The sequence below is a fragment of the Protomyctophum bolini genome (genome assembly GCF_963924005.1).
Source record: "Protomyctophum bolini genome assembly, chromosome: 19".
Classification (NCBI taxonomy): Eukaryota; Metazoa; Chordata; class Actinopteri; order Myctophiformes; family Myctophidae; genus Protomyctophum; species Protomyctophum bolini.
Window position 1 is genome coordinate 29,336,356 of NC_137880.1, and position 18,846 is coordinate 29,355,201.

Genomic DNA, 18,846 nt, shown 5'->3' on the forward strand with positions numbered 1-18,846 from the left:
ATCCTACTGGAAGCCCAAGTGATTCCACACTCACCTATTACAGATCAATCATCTTCATTTTGTGTTAAGTCTTTTGAGCGTCGCCGTCGCTAGATGATATCGGATGAGATAAATCTCTCTAGGTTCTCTGCTTACCCGTCTCACTGCCTTCTGCTTCTGACTCACAGGCATCTAGCTTGGCTAGTTGAACACAATGGGAACGATAGGTTTGGAGAAAAAAAAGAAAAAAGGATAAACAAATTAAAGATGCTGCCAAATCGATAGTGATGGTGTATTTCAGTGCCAGGTCACCACAACACAGCAAACAGAACATCAGGTCAGCTCTCACTCCAGCAGCCAACGTTACACAATGGCAATTTTAGAAAAGACACATTAATCAGACATTAAATTACTCATATTTCATTTCTTCTAGCAAAAATATTAATACAAGAGACCAGAAGTAAAGAATAGATTCCTAGCATTGCATGAACAGCAGGTCACACATGCAATTCAAAACCTTTATGGGAAATGTATATCAAGTCAGTCAATCATTACTTGAACACATATCTAACAGAACACTAGGTACATAAACAGAGTGGAAAAACAGTTTGTACGTATGGTTTTAATGCAATGCATTGTCATGTTGACAGGACTAAAGTTCCAAGTGAGTGGTTTTCAGGAATTCCTTCTGCATGAGTGCACGTTTTTAGACCATAAGTCAAGGTCAAATGTTGACCTTGCAAGATGAACCACAAGAACAAAATAGCAAGAACAAGGAAGGAAGTACTGTACTGCATCCAATCAAAAGTTGCATTTTCAATCAAAAGTGCATTGTATTATCGATCAGTTAAGGCTAATAGAGGTGCGACTGCGGATTAGTCCGACAACCCGTTAATCCGACTACGTGGCCGGTTAAGACTCACCCCATGGCTTCCATGTGCGGTTATGGTTAGGGTAGTAATGGGTCAGACTAATGAGCGGTCGGAACAATGACACGTTACCAATAGAGGTAATTATGTGGACAATTTACTTAAAGAAAAAAAAACATTGACAAAATAATGAATTTAATTGATTTAATGTCGTTTTTGTTCAACTTGTAGCTCTATGATTCTGGGAGGGTAGTCATTGCTAGTGCTTTTCTTCAGTAACAGGGCTCAGCTGCCTCGCCAGCTCTTTAGTAAAAAATACATTTCAACACCAGGATGCCAATTATATCCTATCAGCAGAGAGAACTCATACAGGAAGCACAAACAAATTTGAAACTGAAACCCTAAAATTGAAGCCGATATGGGTACTCGCCTGATTGGATAAAATTGGCAATCCACCTGAAAATGTCTTTTCTGTTTATTAGTGAGCTAGAGAGACAATGAGACCTGTAACACTAACTGAACAAAGACTAGTCTATAGCCATGATTAATGATCAGAATTCAGAATAGATTTAATTTTCAACCCAAACATATCACGTTACCTTTCATTTAAATACCTCCCCGATATGCATCACAAAATAAATAGCTTGTAAACTTATTTGGAAAATTGTGCAGCATAATAAGCAACAAATCAACTGCCAAATCAGAGGGAGATGTAATATTTGCACCAAGACTTTGGTTTTCTCCCATTTCATTGCTACGTCTCTTCAGTAAACACCACAATTTCTGGACATGTCATGTCATGCACAAACAAGTAGCCTTACTGACAGAACTATTTCCTTTTTTACATTTTCCTGTGCCAAACGTTTGGCACGCTGATGATGATAACCCAAATGATTTAAATGGGTTAAGTATTATGGTTCATTTAATTTTCTTAATGGAACCCATTAATTCTACTCCTCTCACCGGCATATACTTTATTGAAAGGATTGCTGTGGAGATAAATGAAGACCAATCAAAACTATTAAATTAAGCCAATTTTGGAATGATTATAATTTACTCTTTATTTATCTATTGAGATATACTGTAGGCTGGGTTGCTATTTTTGATACACAGGTTTGTCTTTAGTTCAATCATTCAATGTTTGTTTGTTTGTGTTTGCACCGTTTGTTTTACATCACCATTGCATCACCTAATCAACATGAGTTAGACTTTAATATATTAGTGCCCCTCACTTCACACGGGTGTGATTTTTAAAAATATTAAACACTGTTAGCCAACAAGCAAAAGATGCCAAGCGTTTTTAATTTGTAAATGTGCAACTTTTCGGAAGTGACACCATCATGCACCAAAATATATATCTGCCACAGTGTGAGTCTACCATCTTTCACATTAGGAAACCTATCCATTTAGCTCATGAGTGGGGTTGTGATATTAGTGGTGCCTGGTGGTACGCAGCACACGCCTTTTCAATGACAGTGAGCTAAATGTTTTAAAACAGAACTGGAAAAAGAATGTATAAGAAGCCACTTCCTGCCCACACAAGCAGAAATATGTAAACATTACAATTCAATATAGTAGTGCAGTCATTTACATTTAACTATTTCCATGCCCATGACATTGACAACTCTTTTTTTCTCTGTATAAAATGCCACTGTAAAGAATAGGTCCTGTCGGTCTTAAAGTGATGAGATTGTAAGTGAGATGTATGAGGGGAAAATCATTAGTGAACCTGGCTGGCACTGCCTTAACAAAAAACATGACATTTCTAGGCCTGATGAGGCAAGAACCATATTCCCATAACCACCACATCTTATGGTTTACACAGACTAACTGTCATTGCATGCTCAGTGTAACTTTGTTGAATGCCTGCTTCTCCAGTGCCTTCCCATGACCTGTCTATTGTTCTCTGTGTGGGCTGTAGAACTGAATCACTGCATACTTGCCACTGGTCATCCAGTCTGGGTCTTGGGAGCTTAGCTTCTCACCTTGACCTGGCTGCAGACCAACCTGTAAATTGGCCTTCAGAGTCCTCAGGCTACACAGTGGAGCAGGTCCGAAACCCCTCAGCGCCGTCTCAAACGCCACCGCATGGTCCCAATCGCGGTCCCCCGTCAGCTTCCTGTAGTTGAGGTCTCCTTTGAACAGTATCAGGTCTGCTCCCTGCAGAGTGGTGTACAGGTCAGGTGCATCGGCTGCCATGTCGCAGAACTCGTGGGGCTGTGTCCAGAACGGGTGGTCATGATAGGACCAGACACCCTCCCGTACATAGCTCTGCCACTGGACACCCCTTTTGGACATCCACTTGTGATTGGCTGCCATGGTCTGCCGGATGGTCCACTGGAAATCACTGGCTGTGACATCAGAGACAAACCAGGGGATGGATTTGCCATGAAAGTGGACCTCACATGCGAGACCGGCGGAGAGTAGGAAGTCTGCTAGGATCAGATCAGTGACCAGCTCGAACCCAGCGTTGTCTAGGACAATGTCTACTCGGCATGGGGTAGATTTACTGGACTCTCCTGGCCTCTTAGCAGATATAAGTGCCGACCATACCTTGTTGGAATCATCTACCAGGATGAAGGGTTGGAGTTTAGAAAGGGATTCAATGGGACTTGCCTTCTGGGAGTTCTCTTGCCCAGCAGAGATAGACAGGTCACACTTGTTTCCCCACAGAGACACCTGGAAGGAGAAATGGGCTTTACTGTGACGTTCTCTGGTGTACTATTTAGTTGCTTTTGTGCCGATACCTCTGGCAGTATGGCAGTGTACAAGGAACTAAGGAAGGACGCACAGTCAGCCCATGCTCCATATCACAATCTTGAAAATTGAACTATTCAAGGGTAATATAAGACTGTCATCAAAAATTGAACAAATATTATTTTGCAATAAATATAATTTTAGTGCTCCACACTAGTGCCTTTTCCTGAAGGATTAGCACAATATTATGTAGAATTATGTTTAGGGATTAGAACTCTAAATCTATGTTATTGCTGTTCTAGAATCTACATATTGACAGCCAGTTGAAGAAATTGCAGATTGAGGTTTTACATGACCTTTATGAAATATCTAAGGCAATTAGGGTTTTATAGAACATGCTTCTGAACACCAGTTTTACCCTTGCGTGGCCAGACTATAACTATAATATTTGCGCACTGACAGATTCGAGTCTGGCCACACAAGTCTACACCAGTCTGCCACTGAACTATTACATTTGAGGTTTTCACCTGTAACAATTTGTAGAACTGCTCCATCAGCTGTGTCTCTGAGAGTACTTCCAAGTTACTGTAGAGGCCTTGCAGATATGTACACAAACCCATCACCGCCTGCTGAGACTCAAAGAAACCCTGAGTCTTTCCTTCATTGAACGGATCAAAGTCACTAATGGGTGGACTGTAAAGAAAGAAATAAAAAAACAAGTTATGTCTGAACAACATAAATTTGAGTAAGTCTGCTCATTCTGGATAAGAGTTAGGATTAATGGTCATTTGAGATAAATTACATACGTGCCTCACAAACACACACATAAGTGTCCAGTCCAGTGTACAGATATAGGCAACAGCATAACGTTTGCATTCCTTTATGTGCACAAAGGTCACTATGCTATTAATCAAGAGTACCACATATATGATAAGTCTTCTGTTATCAATCAATTGTACTAAAAGCCTGATGAGCTGTTACAGGGCAACTTAACAGACCCCAAAACTGGATTAGCTAATATCCATGTGCTCCTATGAATAAATCAATTGCCATAGGATATTAGCTCATATTTGTTATGTGTGGGTGTATACTGTATATGTACAGTATGCTGCATTTGCATGAGACAATGCACACACCGTGGCACACACTCCAGGACAATAAATAATATAATTACTTGCACAAACTATGCACAAAAACGAATTTCACCCACTTTTTTACTTGTAAAACTGATGTGACAATAAAGATGATTCTGAACTTTAATCTAAGTTAAATTTAAATGTAATGTCATTATCATCATCCTCACTTGAGCCAAAGGGCCTCCTGTATTCTGCGGTACATATAGCACTCGACGTAGAGCCATGGAGATTTAAACCAGCTGACAGAGTCTGGTTCCCCTTGCAAAACCTGATGTCTCTGCAAGTAAAGGTTCCATGAGTCTGTGTCTTTTAGACCATCAACCAAGGGCAGGACTGGCTTGTCGGTTTGCAGTTCATTCCTTAGCTTTGACAGCAGACCAATCGTTGCCTTCTCTGACTGGACACCCTCCTGTGGGAAATGTATATGTCAGATTAAATATGGCTTTCGATAAAGTTTATCTTCTGTGGAAGCCAATGGGGTTTAAGTAGCATGGACAGACGGTAACAGGAGGAATGGCCACCTCAATGTTAAATTGGCTAATAATGAAGTATTGTATGATTAGAACAACTTCTACAAATGCTATGAAACCTGTAGACTCCTAACCAGTTATTTAAACAATAAACAATAGGGTACACTACATTTCGTTCTGATAATGATGTACCCCATATGTTCAAAACATGTAGGCCTACTGTATTACTGTACTTTACATTAGCTACTTATATATTTATTTATTTTACATTTGGGGGGAAATTGCCAAACATCTAGGTGTTCCTTCTTCCTTGGTGCCCAGTGCCCACTCTTCCTGTATCCGCATCATGGGCAACTTAAAAATGTCCAATTATGTGCCAGCAGCCAGACTGTGGACCCACGTCACCCTGGGCCACCATAGTCCTTACCTCTCCATACTCTTCAAAAAACTTGTTTTTGTTGCGATGGATGGTGTCGATAACTTTAGTCAAGATGGTCGGCAATCTGTCTCTCACAGTCAAATAAGCAAATGACCTGTGAAGACATCAGAGCCACAATGACAGACCTGAGTATATCAAACTTAAACCGGGCACATCATTATAATCACGATGCTTTATAATAAATGGCTTGTTAAGAAGGCGTAATGATCAGAAACTGTAATTCTCCGCAGGCCAATTGATTCATAACACTGCTAGCAAGTAAGCTAATGCTACTGCTGCTAGGACACTATAATCACAGTTCAGTTGTCAGATAAGCCTCCCGGACGGGTACATAGCGTTGTTGCTTGTTAACCGCAATATGAGAAATAATATTCTATGAAAATCTTTATAAATAAGCTGTCATTACCCAACCACTTTAGCAGACAGGGAAGGAGGAACTGCCTGCACAGCTTGATCAGTCGCCATCATCATTGCACAGGTGGGAAGACTGGGAACCAAAATTCAAGTTAAAACTTTATTAATGTCCTATTCAGAGCAAAAGTTCGCACGCAGTCTGCTAGAAATGCATCAGTTTTCTTATGATATTTTCTAAGATCATATATATTATAAACTATGGCTATCGGCTAAATATAAATTCGCTGCGCATACCGGTATATTTGTTTTTTTTCTGGTCTTGTTTCCTGTTAACTGTTAGCATTTATCAACCAACACTTCCATCTAGTGGTAAATGTTTAGAATGCAAACTGCAATTACATACTGTGACTGGTTCCTCATAATTTGACATGCTGCATTATATAGCAATTACTATTATAACCATCATAACCATGTTAGCCTTACAACGATACAGCCTTATAACCATGAGTCTTGAAAACTGCAAAATAATGTAAATAATATTACATTTCCAATTAAAATCCAAGAAACCTGCTTTTAAGTTAGATGCCACATTTGGAGGTAGCGAAGAAGCACAAAAAAGCAAGCACATCCACTCACTGAAAACCAGGTGCCGAGTTTAGAATAATAGAAAAGAAAGATAAGGTCTGCACAATTGATGATGCTCAAAACTTAAACATTTTATTAAATGGTTCCTTTTTACACCATGGACGTGATGTTTCGATCCTCTCGGCTCTTCATCAGACATTTGGACGTAGCCCCTTGTGTCAGCATCCTTGGGCATCCTTTGGTGTCGAGGGCAATGGTTGTCATGGCGATGGTAGGCAGTCTTTCAGGAAACTGCATAACGCCAACCCTAAAGGCCCTTGGCGAGAATAGGAGGAGGGGTTGGGTAGAGGGTACATTTGTTGTTGAAAGAATTTTAAGTACATTTCTGTGACTTGGGTGGGTGTGTTCACCACATCTGTACAGCTTTTATTATTCATGCAAACTAAGCACAGCCTTTATTCCCATGAGCTGTTTTCATGCACTTCAATCCAATTCACTTCATTAGTTATAAGGGGGGGAAAACCCTGAACGTTGAACAGTCTATTTTGAGTGAAGTTGCTATGCACAGACTGTGATCTGTGACTGTGATCCACCCTTGCATGTTTACAGCCCACTCCTCTCTCTCTCATGTTGGGAAAGGAATGGGTATTCTGAGGAGTTCTTTTCTGAACTTCAATTCCCGCTTTTAAAGAACATGACAAATTGATTTGATACACTTACAATTACGAGGGCGGAGAGATAAGCATATTCCTTTAATTCTGATAGTACCCCCCCACTCCCACCCTTTGCCTCTCAAATCAATTGCTGAGAAAGAGGTCACCATGGGAACCTTGAAGCCCATTGGCAGGATGTGGAGTCCCGTAGTGTCCTTGGGAGCGGTGTCCAGCTGTGTCAATCTCCGGTGTTCTTCTACATCCCCTCCCCCCAGCAAGCCTGGCCGGATCTGTTTTCCTTAACCGAGAGGGCTCAGTTGAAGGGGGGTGGTTGTGAAGTGACTCACCACTCCGGTTTCAAAACAGGCCATGGCCAGAGGGTTTAACATCAAGGGCCATGTTTAAACAGGTGCTTCTGCTCACCACAACCTCTCTAATTACACAATTTGAGTAAAGTAATAGAGCTTATCAAGGCCTGCTTAATTCATTATTTGAACAAATTAAAGGGGATATCGTGTACAAGTTGTTTAGAATAGAACATCGACACCAACAGTGTCGATATACACTTACATCTGACTATGTTTTTGAAAGACAAAAAGGGCTTGGGTTTAAGAGAATGTATGCAGCCTACTGTATGTTATTGGCATTGAAGCTAAATCTTTATTACCTCTGTAAAAATCAATTTGGTGTTGGGGCAGTCATGTGAAAGTCCAATGTATGTCTCTTTTGGAAGCACTGTTCTGACTATCTGTGCGTGCGCGTGTGTGTGTGTGTGTGTGTGCGTGCGTGCGTGCGTGCGTGCGTGCGTGCGTGTGTGTGTGTGTGTGTGTGTGTGTGTGCGTGTGTGTGTGTGTGTTACAGTTTTATGGTCTGGTAAAAGATTATATTGATTAAATTGATCTCAAGTGTGAATGAGAGTGAGCCACTAATCAGTGTTTATCTACTCTGCTACTTCCAATAAGCCTTCTACTGTGGGACAATCAGCATTGTAAACATGCTTTTGTTCCACTATCATAATGATCACCTCTCCTACAGTGCCAGTGATCTCAATCACTGTATGCTAGCCTCTAAGTCTAGTCTCTTCTAGTCTGTTGTGAAATAATATTGGACAAGTTGCATCCATTGGCATGCCTTGGCTAAACAGATAGACAAGGACAGGAGGATCACATGAGGTATAGGTTGTTTGTTAAAGGCTTCAAGACTTTAAAGGGACCCCTTTTCTGTCTCTTCTCTTCCCATTCTCTTGCTCCTACCATTCAGCAAACAATTTTCAGTAAAAGACAGAGTGGGTCTTAAGATTGAGTGGGTGACAATATTATCACACGAAAAGATGAAATTACATAGGTTCCATCCTGGAGGCGAATCTTTCCGTTGATAAAATGGCCACCAACGTAATCAAAAAAGTCAACCAAAGAACAAGATTCCTATACAGGATCTCCTCACTGGTCAAAACACCTTAAGGACCCTAACAGGAGCCCTCGTACAAGGTTTCTTCGACTATGCATGCACCTCTTGGTACCACAGCACCTCAAAGGCCCTTAAAACAAGGCTCCGGACTTACCCAAAACAAACTCGTCAGGCTACTACTGGGCTTTACCCACCTCACCCCTGCCCACTTTGACAGGCTGGAATGGCTTAGGGTTGACGACAGAGTACAGCATCTTGCAATGGGTCTGGTCCACAAGATTAGATACACCACCAAGATATCCATGTACCTGTCTAAATAAATACTGCCTTAATGTCAATGAAGTACACACCCACAACACCAGAGGGAGTTCAACAAACCATGTGCAACCCAGATTCGGCACAAACAAGGGACAAATTTCATTTCGCTCCTATGCCACACAAAGGTGGACGCCCTACCAACTGTCATTAAGATATGTGAATCCCTTGACTCCTTCAAAACCGCTCTCAAAGGGCACCTACTGATGCCCCCCCCCCACCCCTTTTCCCCCCTCACTGTATATGTTTTCCCCCCACTTTTTACCTCCTTTATGATGATTTCCTGTTTTTGGCTATATAGAATATATGTGTATATTTGTAAGTCTCTAAATGTTATGATGAATTGAAAACATTGGACCTTCTTGTAAACAAGTGAAATGCTTTATGGTGTCGTCCACTCTCAGTTAACAGTTTTTGTATTGAGTTGTGAAAGTTCTGCAAACTGTTAATAAATACTTCAATCAATCAATCAAAAGTCTTGTGCTCCCTCAGTCAATGACGTTCTACAGCTTCATACTCTCTTGCCTGTATGCTCTAAACCTGAAATGCAACCATGAAAGACAGGTCTGCCAAAGACGCTGTTTGCACTGGGAAAATATCCACCCTGCAAACGGGTGGATATTGTCCTCTGAACAGTCTAATGACAACATACCGTGCCTCCAGAACGTGTCAGTATCAAAGGTACCTCCTACTCTTCTTGTCATGACAGATAATGGGGCAGTATGTATGGGTGCAATCCTTTCTACAGACTGCTGTCCCTTCCCACTTAAGGCTCTGTATATTTATTCTTTCTTGCATAATGTTTCCCAAAAAAAAAAAAAAACATTGGCAAATGTGTTCTTATTCTTTTTTTGCAGATCAATGACCCCAACTTAAAAACACGCAAAGACGATTTCACATTATATAGGCCTACTTTACGTTCAGTAAAGGGTGATGATTTCACTTTTAGTTTAGATACACCTACTCTTAAATAGTTTTTTTTGTGGGTTTTTTTAGACTCCTTAGTCTGTTTAATAGGCAGTTTAGGAAAGCCCATTTTATTAACATGATCTTTTTTTGCAAAGCAACTATGAAGAGCCCAGTTACTGGGCTTCATAGGCTACATTGTAGTAGCCATAGAATGGCTCTTGTTGTTACATACAGTATCATTCTTCTTTTTAGACTACAATGTAGCTACAATGTTAGACCTAGAATGCCTGTGATCATTCTAGGTCTAACATTGTAGCTACATTGTAGTCTAAAAAGAAGCCTTGATATGTAGTACGAGTCGACTACTAGCTACAAGTTGTGTATCCAGTCAAAACCTAAACCTATGGCCAGAATGTCTGGAACAACACTCTGAAATGGGATGTAGCATGTGTGTTCTCTTCCTCTATTTCACATCCTGTTATCCTTAGCCGACTCTGCTGCAGTGAGGGGATGTCACACTTATTGAAAGATAGACCTTAAACAGGAGAAAATAAAAGTAATGCACGACAGAAAATTATAAAGTTCCACACAGTTAATTGCAAGTTGCAAAGACTGCCAAACATTGAGATATTCATTAATGCCCATAGACTAGTTTAAAATAAAAATCCACAAAATATATATTGGTAGTAGGCTAATAGCCCATATCTGCTACTGGATTTATTTTTACACCACCTAAGGTAGGATATTTGTCTTCTAAATCACTTTAAAAAAAGATGTATCATTAAAATAATGTTAGTTTAATGTGTTTACTTTTGTTGTTCAGAGGCTAATTGGAAAGAAAAACAGCGCATGATACAAGTATTAAGACACATATAATCTTTGTTCCAAAATAGCATTTCATTCATCAATTTTCACATGGAAATATGTGTCCACATGAGGGGCACATGTTTGCTCACTTCGGCAATATAACTGTCTCACTTGTGGGTCTCGCTTCACCAGTTGAGAAACACTGGAGATGCAGCAACCGAAAATGCAAATACAACGACTGTGGGGGCAAGGCAACGTTATTTGTCAATGTGCATGCATGGGTGGGTGGGGGGCAGGGAGAACGACCCCCTTCCTTTAAATCGGTTTACGCTTAACGTGCCATTACCGGGGGACACGGAATGAATTATTCTTCTACTGTGGGAGCCCGTTCACACTGAACGTATGTGACCCGTTGCTTGTCACCTAGATTTCATAGTTGACACTCGCGGCGGTTACGCTCGGGGGGGATTACCAGACGCTCTCCCAACGAATTTTACAACTGCTCTTTTTTGGTGCTTTTTACACAGTCAAGTCATGTGATTGTAACGTAACCCGACCGGAAAACACCGACGGCGACCATCGCCGCCGCCAATGCTGCGTTTGCAAGGAACAGAGAGAGCAGCAGCTGCCTGCGCGCGAGCCCAACGGACAAGTCCCCGGTAACAAACAACAACACGTCAAACTCCACGAAATAAGACCGCGGTGGAACACGGTACGTCTGCTTTTATACTTGTTAACGTTCATTTTACCGCTTGTATGCAACGTTATTTACAAACGGGGGTTCGCCGCCTGTAATTGTCACGCTGAAGTTAAAAGAAACGTATTCGTGACCACCCCATCCCCCTTGTGCGTGCGTGTGTGTGTCGCGCGCGTGTGTGTCCGTTTCGAAGCGATGCAGAGGTCCCGTGGCGCGCTTGTTTTTCTATCTCGGGAGCGGTGTTGATTAACGTGTAGAATCTTTTGCTTATCTTGTACAACTTGCTTTAATGCCGAAAATACGCATGTCATCTGACTGCATGGGTATTTACTACGATCGTTGGGGACATTTTCAGTTTTTAGAAGAAAAACGCACTACGGAAGTGTCTCGAGTCTGTGTGGGGTACTGACTGTTCCACGTGTCTGTATTAGGGGCGGCGCTTTAATGTTACAAACATGTTACTATGAAGAACACATGGCAAGTAACTACTGATTACGATAGCCAATGTAGTAACTGTTGTTATTATCTTTGATCAATCATTGTTTGTTGCCTTACAAGGATGTCCCGGTTGTCCACTAGGTTCATCACACACTTGTGGATCAGAGATTCATTCATTCATTCTAATATCTCATTGGATGATTTCTTAAGAACAGAGATGGAGACATTGCAGTTGTGTTTCTAATCTATTAACCACAATGCATGCAGTCAATTGCAAATCATTTGTTTCTAGTTGAATTATGTTGTCACTACCACTATGATTTGATTATACACTACTTTAGAGCAGACGTAGGCTACTGAGCAGGATTGTCTTAAGGGGCAGATCAATAATTGAAAGCTAGCTTGTTCAATCATGAGCACTGAAGAGGATTTGTTCAAATTCTTTGGACTATTGTGCAGGCACTTGAAACTGCTACCTTCAAGCTCAATGGGTGACAGTACTCTGTGTGTGTGTGTGTGTGTCACTGTAGGAGGCCCATGCAGATATACACATTAAGATCAGATAATCTTGTGTAAACTTACGATAATAAAACTATCTTGTTCCATTGTCTTTGCTGGCTATGGGCTATGTTTAGAGGGGGAAGAAAGTGTTCTTCTGTCTGAGAAAGGAGATTCACCCAGCCCGCCCCACAGGCTCTTTCCAGTCCCTGGTGGAGGGGGTGGAACTAGTACTGCCTTAGGAATGTGTGTCGACACCCGTAGCCCTGGTCATGTGATGGCCTGGAGCCCTCACAGTCAGTCCTGTGCAGACCTTTGGGTCAACAGCAGTCATCATACACTTCAGCCAGCACCAAAATACACGTTGAGTTAAGACCAGTTTCCATTAGCGTCAATTCACACCAGTTACAACAAAGTGCAAAGTTAAGTGTTGATATATATACACACATTTTTGTTCTGGGGGTTTCTCTGTCTGACATAAGTTGTTTGTTCTAAGTGCTCAATAATTGGGTATTAGCCATGTGTGTCTATGTATTATATAAATGTCACATTAGGCTTCAGCGATAAAGCTTTCTTGGATGCACATCCAAAATCCAGACCTGACAAGTATTCATCATTGTGAACTTCTGTAAAAAATGAGAATGAGCTCTTGTCTGCATGTTTTCATCAACATATCCCAGGTCCCTATAGGCATATTAGGGATCCATAGGGATAGGCAACAGGGGCTGTGTGAGATGCATAATTCACAACGGCACGGCAGTATGGTTGTGCAAAAACCCGCCCGCCTGCCTCTGATTGGCCCTGATTGACCCCCCTACTAGTAGTAGGGAGGGGCTTCGCCCACTAATAAGCCTCCGAAGTCCGAAACCAATTCTGCCAGCTAACTCGCTAGTCTAATCGTTCGACTCTGAATCCACACCTCCCCGGTTCAAATCCTCCCGCCGCCACTATTTTAGCAACAACCGCAGACAATTTTTTGTGTGTGACTACGACGAAAGCTAGAGCCTACTCAGCTCCATCGAGTTGCAACCCAATATGGACAGAGTAGCCTAGTAAATTATTACCCCCCCACTACGGACTCGTAGTAACCTTGCGTCAGTGTCACCAAACTTTCCACCTCGGAGGACCGGTAACCACGGAGCAAAGACGGGTAGGCCACTCAGAGGCAGGCGGGGGCGGGTCTTTGCGCAACAATTTTGCGTGAGATTGGCCTAAAGGAAGTTGTCATGAGGTCAATGAGAATGCCAGTCTCTTTTCCTATGCACTAACTAACCAACTGCTTAATAGGCTAAAGGAAACTGTTACAGGAAACCCCATGACTCTTCTGGTTGTCATTGATTATTTTTTCAAGTTCTGAAGGCTACTTAAAGCAGCAATATTAACCATGTTCCTCTTCCTGAATACATTTGAGATGAGCAACTTTTAGTCCTCTCTCGCTTTCACTCTAACCACTCAAATCAGCTAAGCGTTAAGTGCCTTTGTTACATAAATTTAAACAACACAAATTGTCTCCATTTGACACAAAAACTCTACTGTTGTGTTATGGCCCCTACACACTGCACGATATTTGCTCCGATTATGCTGTCGGGGAGCTTTTTTTGGCACTCCCTGCAAAACCCCTGATCTGACGCAAGATCAGGCTTTGATCTCAGAGGTTTTTCTCACTGCGTGTGAAAGGCTCTGCGAAAAGATCCAGCGGCGATAAAAGCGCAGAAAGTCTGTCTGCATCGGTAGATAATACCATAAAACCTTTATTCTGTGGGTAAATTCAGGTGTCATTCTTATTCCTTTGGTAAATCCAGGTGTCATACATATTGGTAGCTATATCAGCCTAATATTTCTGTTAAATAGTCCAAACCAACCCATCTCACTTGAATAATGTTGATACATTTTTAGATAATGTGCACTGTGTGTGCGCCACATTATGGTGAGAGCCGCAGAGACAGAGAATTATTTAATGAAAATCAAGATTGCATCCAAGCTCCTGCCTCACTCTATTTCGCCCTGTGTGTTCGTGTGTGCGCGCGCGCAGAGAGAGACGTCCTGGCGGTCCTGTGCATGTATTGCGCGATCCTGCACCTACGAGAGCCGTCAAAATGAAATAAAAAACGAATGTAGCCTATAATAGTACATGTATCGGGTCTGGATTGCATCTTAGTCCTCTTGCATTGTGTGATCCCTAGTCGGCAATCAATCGTTTAGTGTGAAAGCCACAAAAATATGACAGTCGATTTAAAATAAAAGACTCCTGTAGTGTGAAATACTTAACGATCTGATGACTCCCCGACAACTTTAAAACTCCTACAGTCTGTAGGGGCTATTAGGCTGTGCTTCACAAAGTCGTTAGATCACCCCCGTCTGCCTGCCTCTCTGTGGTCACAATAAGCTCTGGTCTCCTTCCAGACAGGAAACTGACTGTTGTGTGTGCGTGTGCACGTGTGTGTGTGTTTGTGTGTTGTGTAACTTCTATGGGTGTGTATGCCTTTGTGCAGGTTGAAGAATGGAGTTGGCCAACCATGGTCTTATCCTTCTGCAGCAGCTTAACGCTCAGAGGGAGTTTGGCTTCCTGTGCGACTGCACTGTGGCCATAGGAGATGTCTTCTTCAAAGCCCATAAAGCAGTCCTAGCTGCCTTCTCCAACTACTTCAGAATGCTCTTCATCCACCAGGACAGGTATAGAAAATGTGTAAAATGACATATGATGCAACCACAATCTTCGACATATACATGAGAATGGGTGTACATACATACATTATTACACGATCCACAAACTGATATGTTAACCCTATGGCAAGTGAGGCCAGTGTGCTCCCATCCCTGAATCCAAATAGCAATAAACATTTACATTTAAAATCAGGTACTCAAACCAAGGGAACACAGTGGCAAGCTACAGAGGGGGATCAACACTAGAATCCCCCATAAGTGTCACACTGTTCCCTTTTTTGAGTACCCAAGTTTTTATGTATTGATCTTGGGATACTTTAAATGTAAATGTGTTAATTGCCATTTGGATTCCCTTTAACAATCATGTGAACCATGCATGAATTTGAAGATGAAAAGTTATAAGCTGCTGTTAACTATAGTCCCGTTTTGAACAACGCCACAATTATCATAGTACTGTCTATGAGGACAGTATTATGACATAATTTTGATCTCATCAGGGACCTCCATATATGGGCATAAACGCAACAACCAGATATGGAGATTTATAGATAGTTCCAGACAAACTCTGATCCAACCGACTTATCACTCAATTATCTTCTATTTCACTGCAAGACCAAGGAACGGCAAAATGTCCAGCCGTCTTAATCAATACACCATAAATGGACACATTGTTTCTTTTTCAGTGACTGTGTTCGACTGAAGGCTGCCGACATACAGCCAGATATCTTCAGCTACCTCCTGAACCTGATGTACACAGGCAAACTTGCACCTCAGTTGATAGACCCAGCACGTTTGGAGCAAGGGGTCAAATTCCTGCATGCCTACCCTCTCATACAGGAGGCCAGCCAGTCAGTCTATTCCCACCCCGAGCACAGTCTGAACCTCTCCACATCACTGTATGGCATCCAGATCTCTGACCAGCAGGTAGCGCTGTCACCTAGAGTGCCTGGGCGTCGCCAGCTGACTTCGCCCTTTGACGTGGACCAGCTCGGCTCAGAGGGGAAGTATAGGCCAACGCCAGCAGTCACACCAGCCTACACCAACTCATCTGCGTCCAAGCATGCTTCTTCACCCCCAGAGATGGAGGCTTCAACCAGTCATCATCAGCCAATGACTGAGGAGCTGAGAACAGACTTGCTGACTGGGGAGAGTCCCTCAATCAATGCTATTCTCCACGTCAAACCCAGTATCATGAAGAGGAATGCCTCTTTCAGGAAGCATTACTCCTGTCATCTGTGTAGGAGCCGCTTCAACCAGAGGAGTGTGCTAAGAGAGCACCTCCTCCAACACACCCGGGCCCTGCAGCATACCCTATCTGAGACCAACAATGTTATGCAGGGGGAGCACACTACATTAGATGATATGATGAAGGGGAGCAGGAGTGGGTCAGCCATGCTAGTGGAGGTCATCAGTGACAGTGAACAAAATAAACAGTTTGCCAACTTGGACTCACCCCGAGCAGAGGTGACCACTTCCAACTGGGGGCTGAGTGGGTCTCAGTCTCAAGCAGACACCCCTCCCCCATCAGACATCGCCGACATCGACAACCTTGAGAGCGCAGACTTGGACCGGGAGGTGAAGCGGCGGAAGTACGAGTGCTCCACCTGTGGACGTAAGTTTATCCAGAAGAGCCACTGGCGTGAACACATGTACATCCACACAGGCAAGCCTTTCAAATGCAGTGCTTGTGGCAAGAGCTTCTGCCGTGCCAACCAGGCAGCACGCCATGTGTGCCTGAACCAGGGGGCTGATGCCTACACCATGGTGGACCGGCAGAGCATGGAGCTGTGCGCTGCAGGAGATGACAGCAGCCAGATGGATTCACTTTTCCTGGGTTCTGCAAGGCCCTACAAGTGTAACATTTGTGAGACCACTTTCTCTAGTCCTAACGAGGTGATTAAACACCTCTGCTTCAGCCAAGGTGCATTAGCGGGGCTGCAGGGGCAGGTGGCAGCGGGGCTGACCCAGCAGGAAGAGTTTCCCAAAGATGAAGGTTCTGATTTGTCCTCTGCTGGCACAGTACTAACAGCCATAAAGACTGAGGAGATCCTTGTAGAATAGTGCCAAAATTATATTTCTTTTTTTTTAGGGTAAATGTTTATTTTTTTAAATTATGGTTATTAGATGAGCTAAAGAGGAAGTTAACCTGGGTATGAATGTTGCGCCTGGAATGTATGTGGAAATTTCTTTCGACCTGCTTAAAAGAATAAATTGGTACAACAGTTATCAGCTGTTAAGTTAAGGTTATGGGAAGCACAGCATAAAAGCTTAATAAGGTTATGTTATGAGGGATAGACCGACTTAACCCAAAGAATGAAATACAATTTAGCTGAAGGTTAAGTTACAAACCAGTGAGGGAGTGGAAAACAATAGGGTTTATTTTCATCTCATAATTTCCACATGGGTGTTTTGCACTGTATTAGACCGTAACATACTGGTGTCTCTATTCTAAGTTACCATTAACTGGTCAAGCTGTGCACGCATGATTGTCAACTCAAAAAGGAAGGGGAAGCTCAAACAGTTCCGGCGGGTGTAGTGTGCTAGAGGTAGATGGTTCTCCAGATTCCAGAGCAAGAGGTGGTGACTGTAGCTGTGGGCTTAGTGCTTGTGTTGGCCAGTCTTCAAACTTTTTTGTTTTAGTTCATGATCAAAGTTATTTTTAGCCTTCCATCTATGGGCACAGCACATTTTCAAGCCTATTTGTTCATCCATATAATCACTCCTTTTGAGTTAGTAGCCTCAGCCTATATTATGTAGGACACAGAGTCTTCCATTTGCCAGAGTTGCCAGATTGCTAAGTGAATTAAAATGTTACTCCATGGCCATATTGCCTTATTGTATCAGTGCATCTTGTGAGCAGCCTTTTAGTTCTTTGGCTTTACTTATGCCAGGGGCAAGTATGATGTGATTTAAAACAATTGAATAGTCATCTTTTATTCAGCTGGATACAACAAACACAGAACAATCACTTTTATCTGGCAATGTTTTCAGTTGTTTACTATAAGTGCATCAAACTGGTGCCCATACCTTGAAGGGTGCATTCCATCCTGTACAAAATGTAACTGCAACTTTACATCTGATCATTTGCTTGAATCAGTCCCAAAAAGTCCTTAATTTCCATGTAATTTTCAAATTTTATATACAGTGCTCTATTTACAAAAAAATATATATTGCAAATTTGTATATTAGTAGGCTAATATCTTTGTAGACAAGAACTTATAAGGTATAGTGCAAATTTATGTGGGATGGATATAACAAATTGGTCTTTCTATGAATCAAAATGGAGGTTAAGATTTAGTTTTTTTATCCTTTTTTTAGCTATTTTAATATCCTAGTTTACTGCTGTATAATTTATGGGATTATTTGGGCTATTAAATTCTGCCTTACATTCTTAATTTTTTCCCCCCAATAATTTGTGTCCTTGTTGCTGTTAACAGTTTTTTTTTTTTTGGCATTTATTGTGTTAGGTCTTAGTATCACACAAACATGTCGGAATGCTGTTCTAAAATAAATGCTTTATTCACTCAAATGTGGTGGAATGTTGTGATGCAGAGGGATGTAATAGTAGTAGAGTAGAGCCAACAATTATGCTTTTGCCAAAACTAGCCAATCTACAAGCTTGCATGTCATGATGTGATGTTTTGTGAGCTTGTAGATCAGCTATTTTGGGATGTTTTGTAAACCTGTCATCTATGGCAAGCCCAAAATAGGTGTGCAAGGTTGAAAGTGGTTAACAGTATTAACTTAGCCTTCATTGTGCAATTAGTACATAGTCATGGCTCCATTTGCAAATGATGACTGTCAGGATATCCAATAATAATTTTAAAGTATTGGCAAAACAAGTTTTCAATTATGAACCATGATATTGTCCTATTATCTGTAAATGTCTGCAATGCTTTTGAAAATAAGCCTAATTTATACTCAAATGG

The 18,846-nt window shown here is 41.9% G+C and overlaps 2 protein-coding genes across 5 annotated transcripts; one reads left to right on the forward strand and one right to left on the reverse strand.

Annotated features, from left to right (window-relative positions):
- Window positions 1–583: 583 nt before the first annotated feature.
- Window positions 584–16,505, reverse strand: armt1 (acidic residue methyltransferase 1). 4 transcript variants are annotated; one of them, XM_080791668.1, is made up of 7 exons: window positions 16,371–16,505; window positions 6,684–6,836; window positions 5,997–6,077; window positions 5,579–5,684; window positions 4,849–5,090; window positions 4,073–4,238; window positions 584–3,527 (listed from the first exon to the last, which is right to left on the reverse strand). In XM_080791668.1, the coding sequence occupies exons 2-7, from the start codon at window positions 6,824–6,826 to the stop codon at window positions 2,745–2,747; spliced, it is 1,521 nt and encodes a 506-aa protein (XP_080647794.1). In that variant the 5' UTR covers window positions 6,827–6,836; window positions 16,371–16,505; the 3' UTR covers window positions 584–2,744. The 4 variants fall into 4 exon arrangements, with proteins under 4 accessions (XP_080647794.1, XP_080647793.1, XP_080647796.1 ...); XM_080791667.1 differs by having other exon boundaries at window positions 6,684–6,845; window positions 16,371–16,499; XM_080791670.1 differs by lacking the exon at window positions 16,371–16,505 and having other exon boundaries at window positions 6,686–6,799.
- Window positions 10,955–18,312, forward strand: zbtb2b (zinc finger and BTB domain containing 2b). The gene is made up of 3 exons (XM_080791666.1): window positions 10,955–11,332; window positions 14,746–14,926; window positions 15,601–18,312. The coding sequence occupies exons 2-3, from the start codon at window positions 14,754–14,756 to the stop codon at window positions 16,976–16,978; spliced, it is 1,551 nt and encodes a 516-aa protein (XP_080647792.1). The 5' UTR covers window positions 10,955–11,332; window positions 14,746–14,753; the 3' UTR covers window positions 16,979–18,312.
- Window positions 18,313–18,846: the final 534 nt, after the last annotated feature.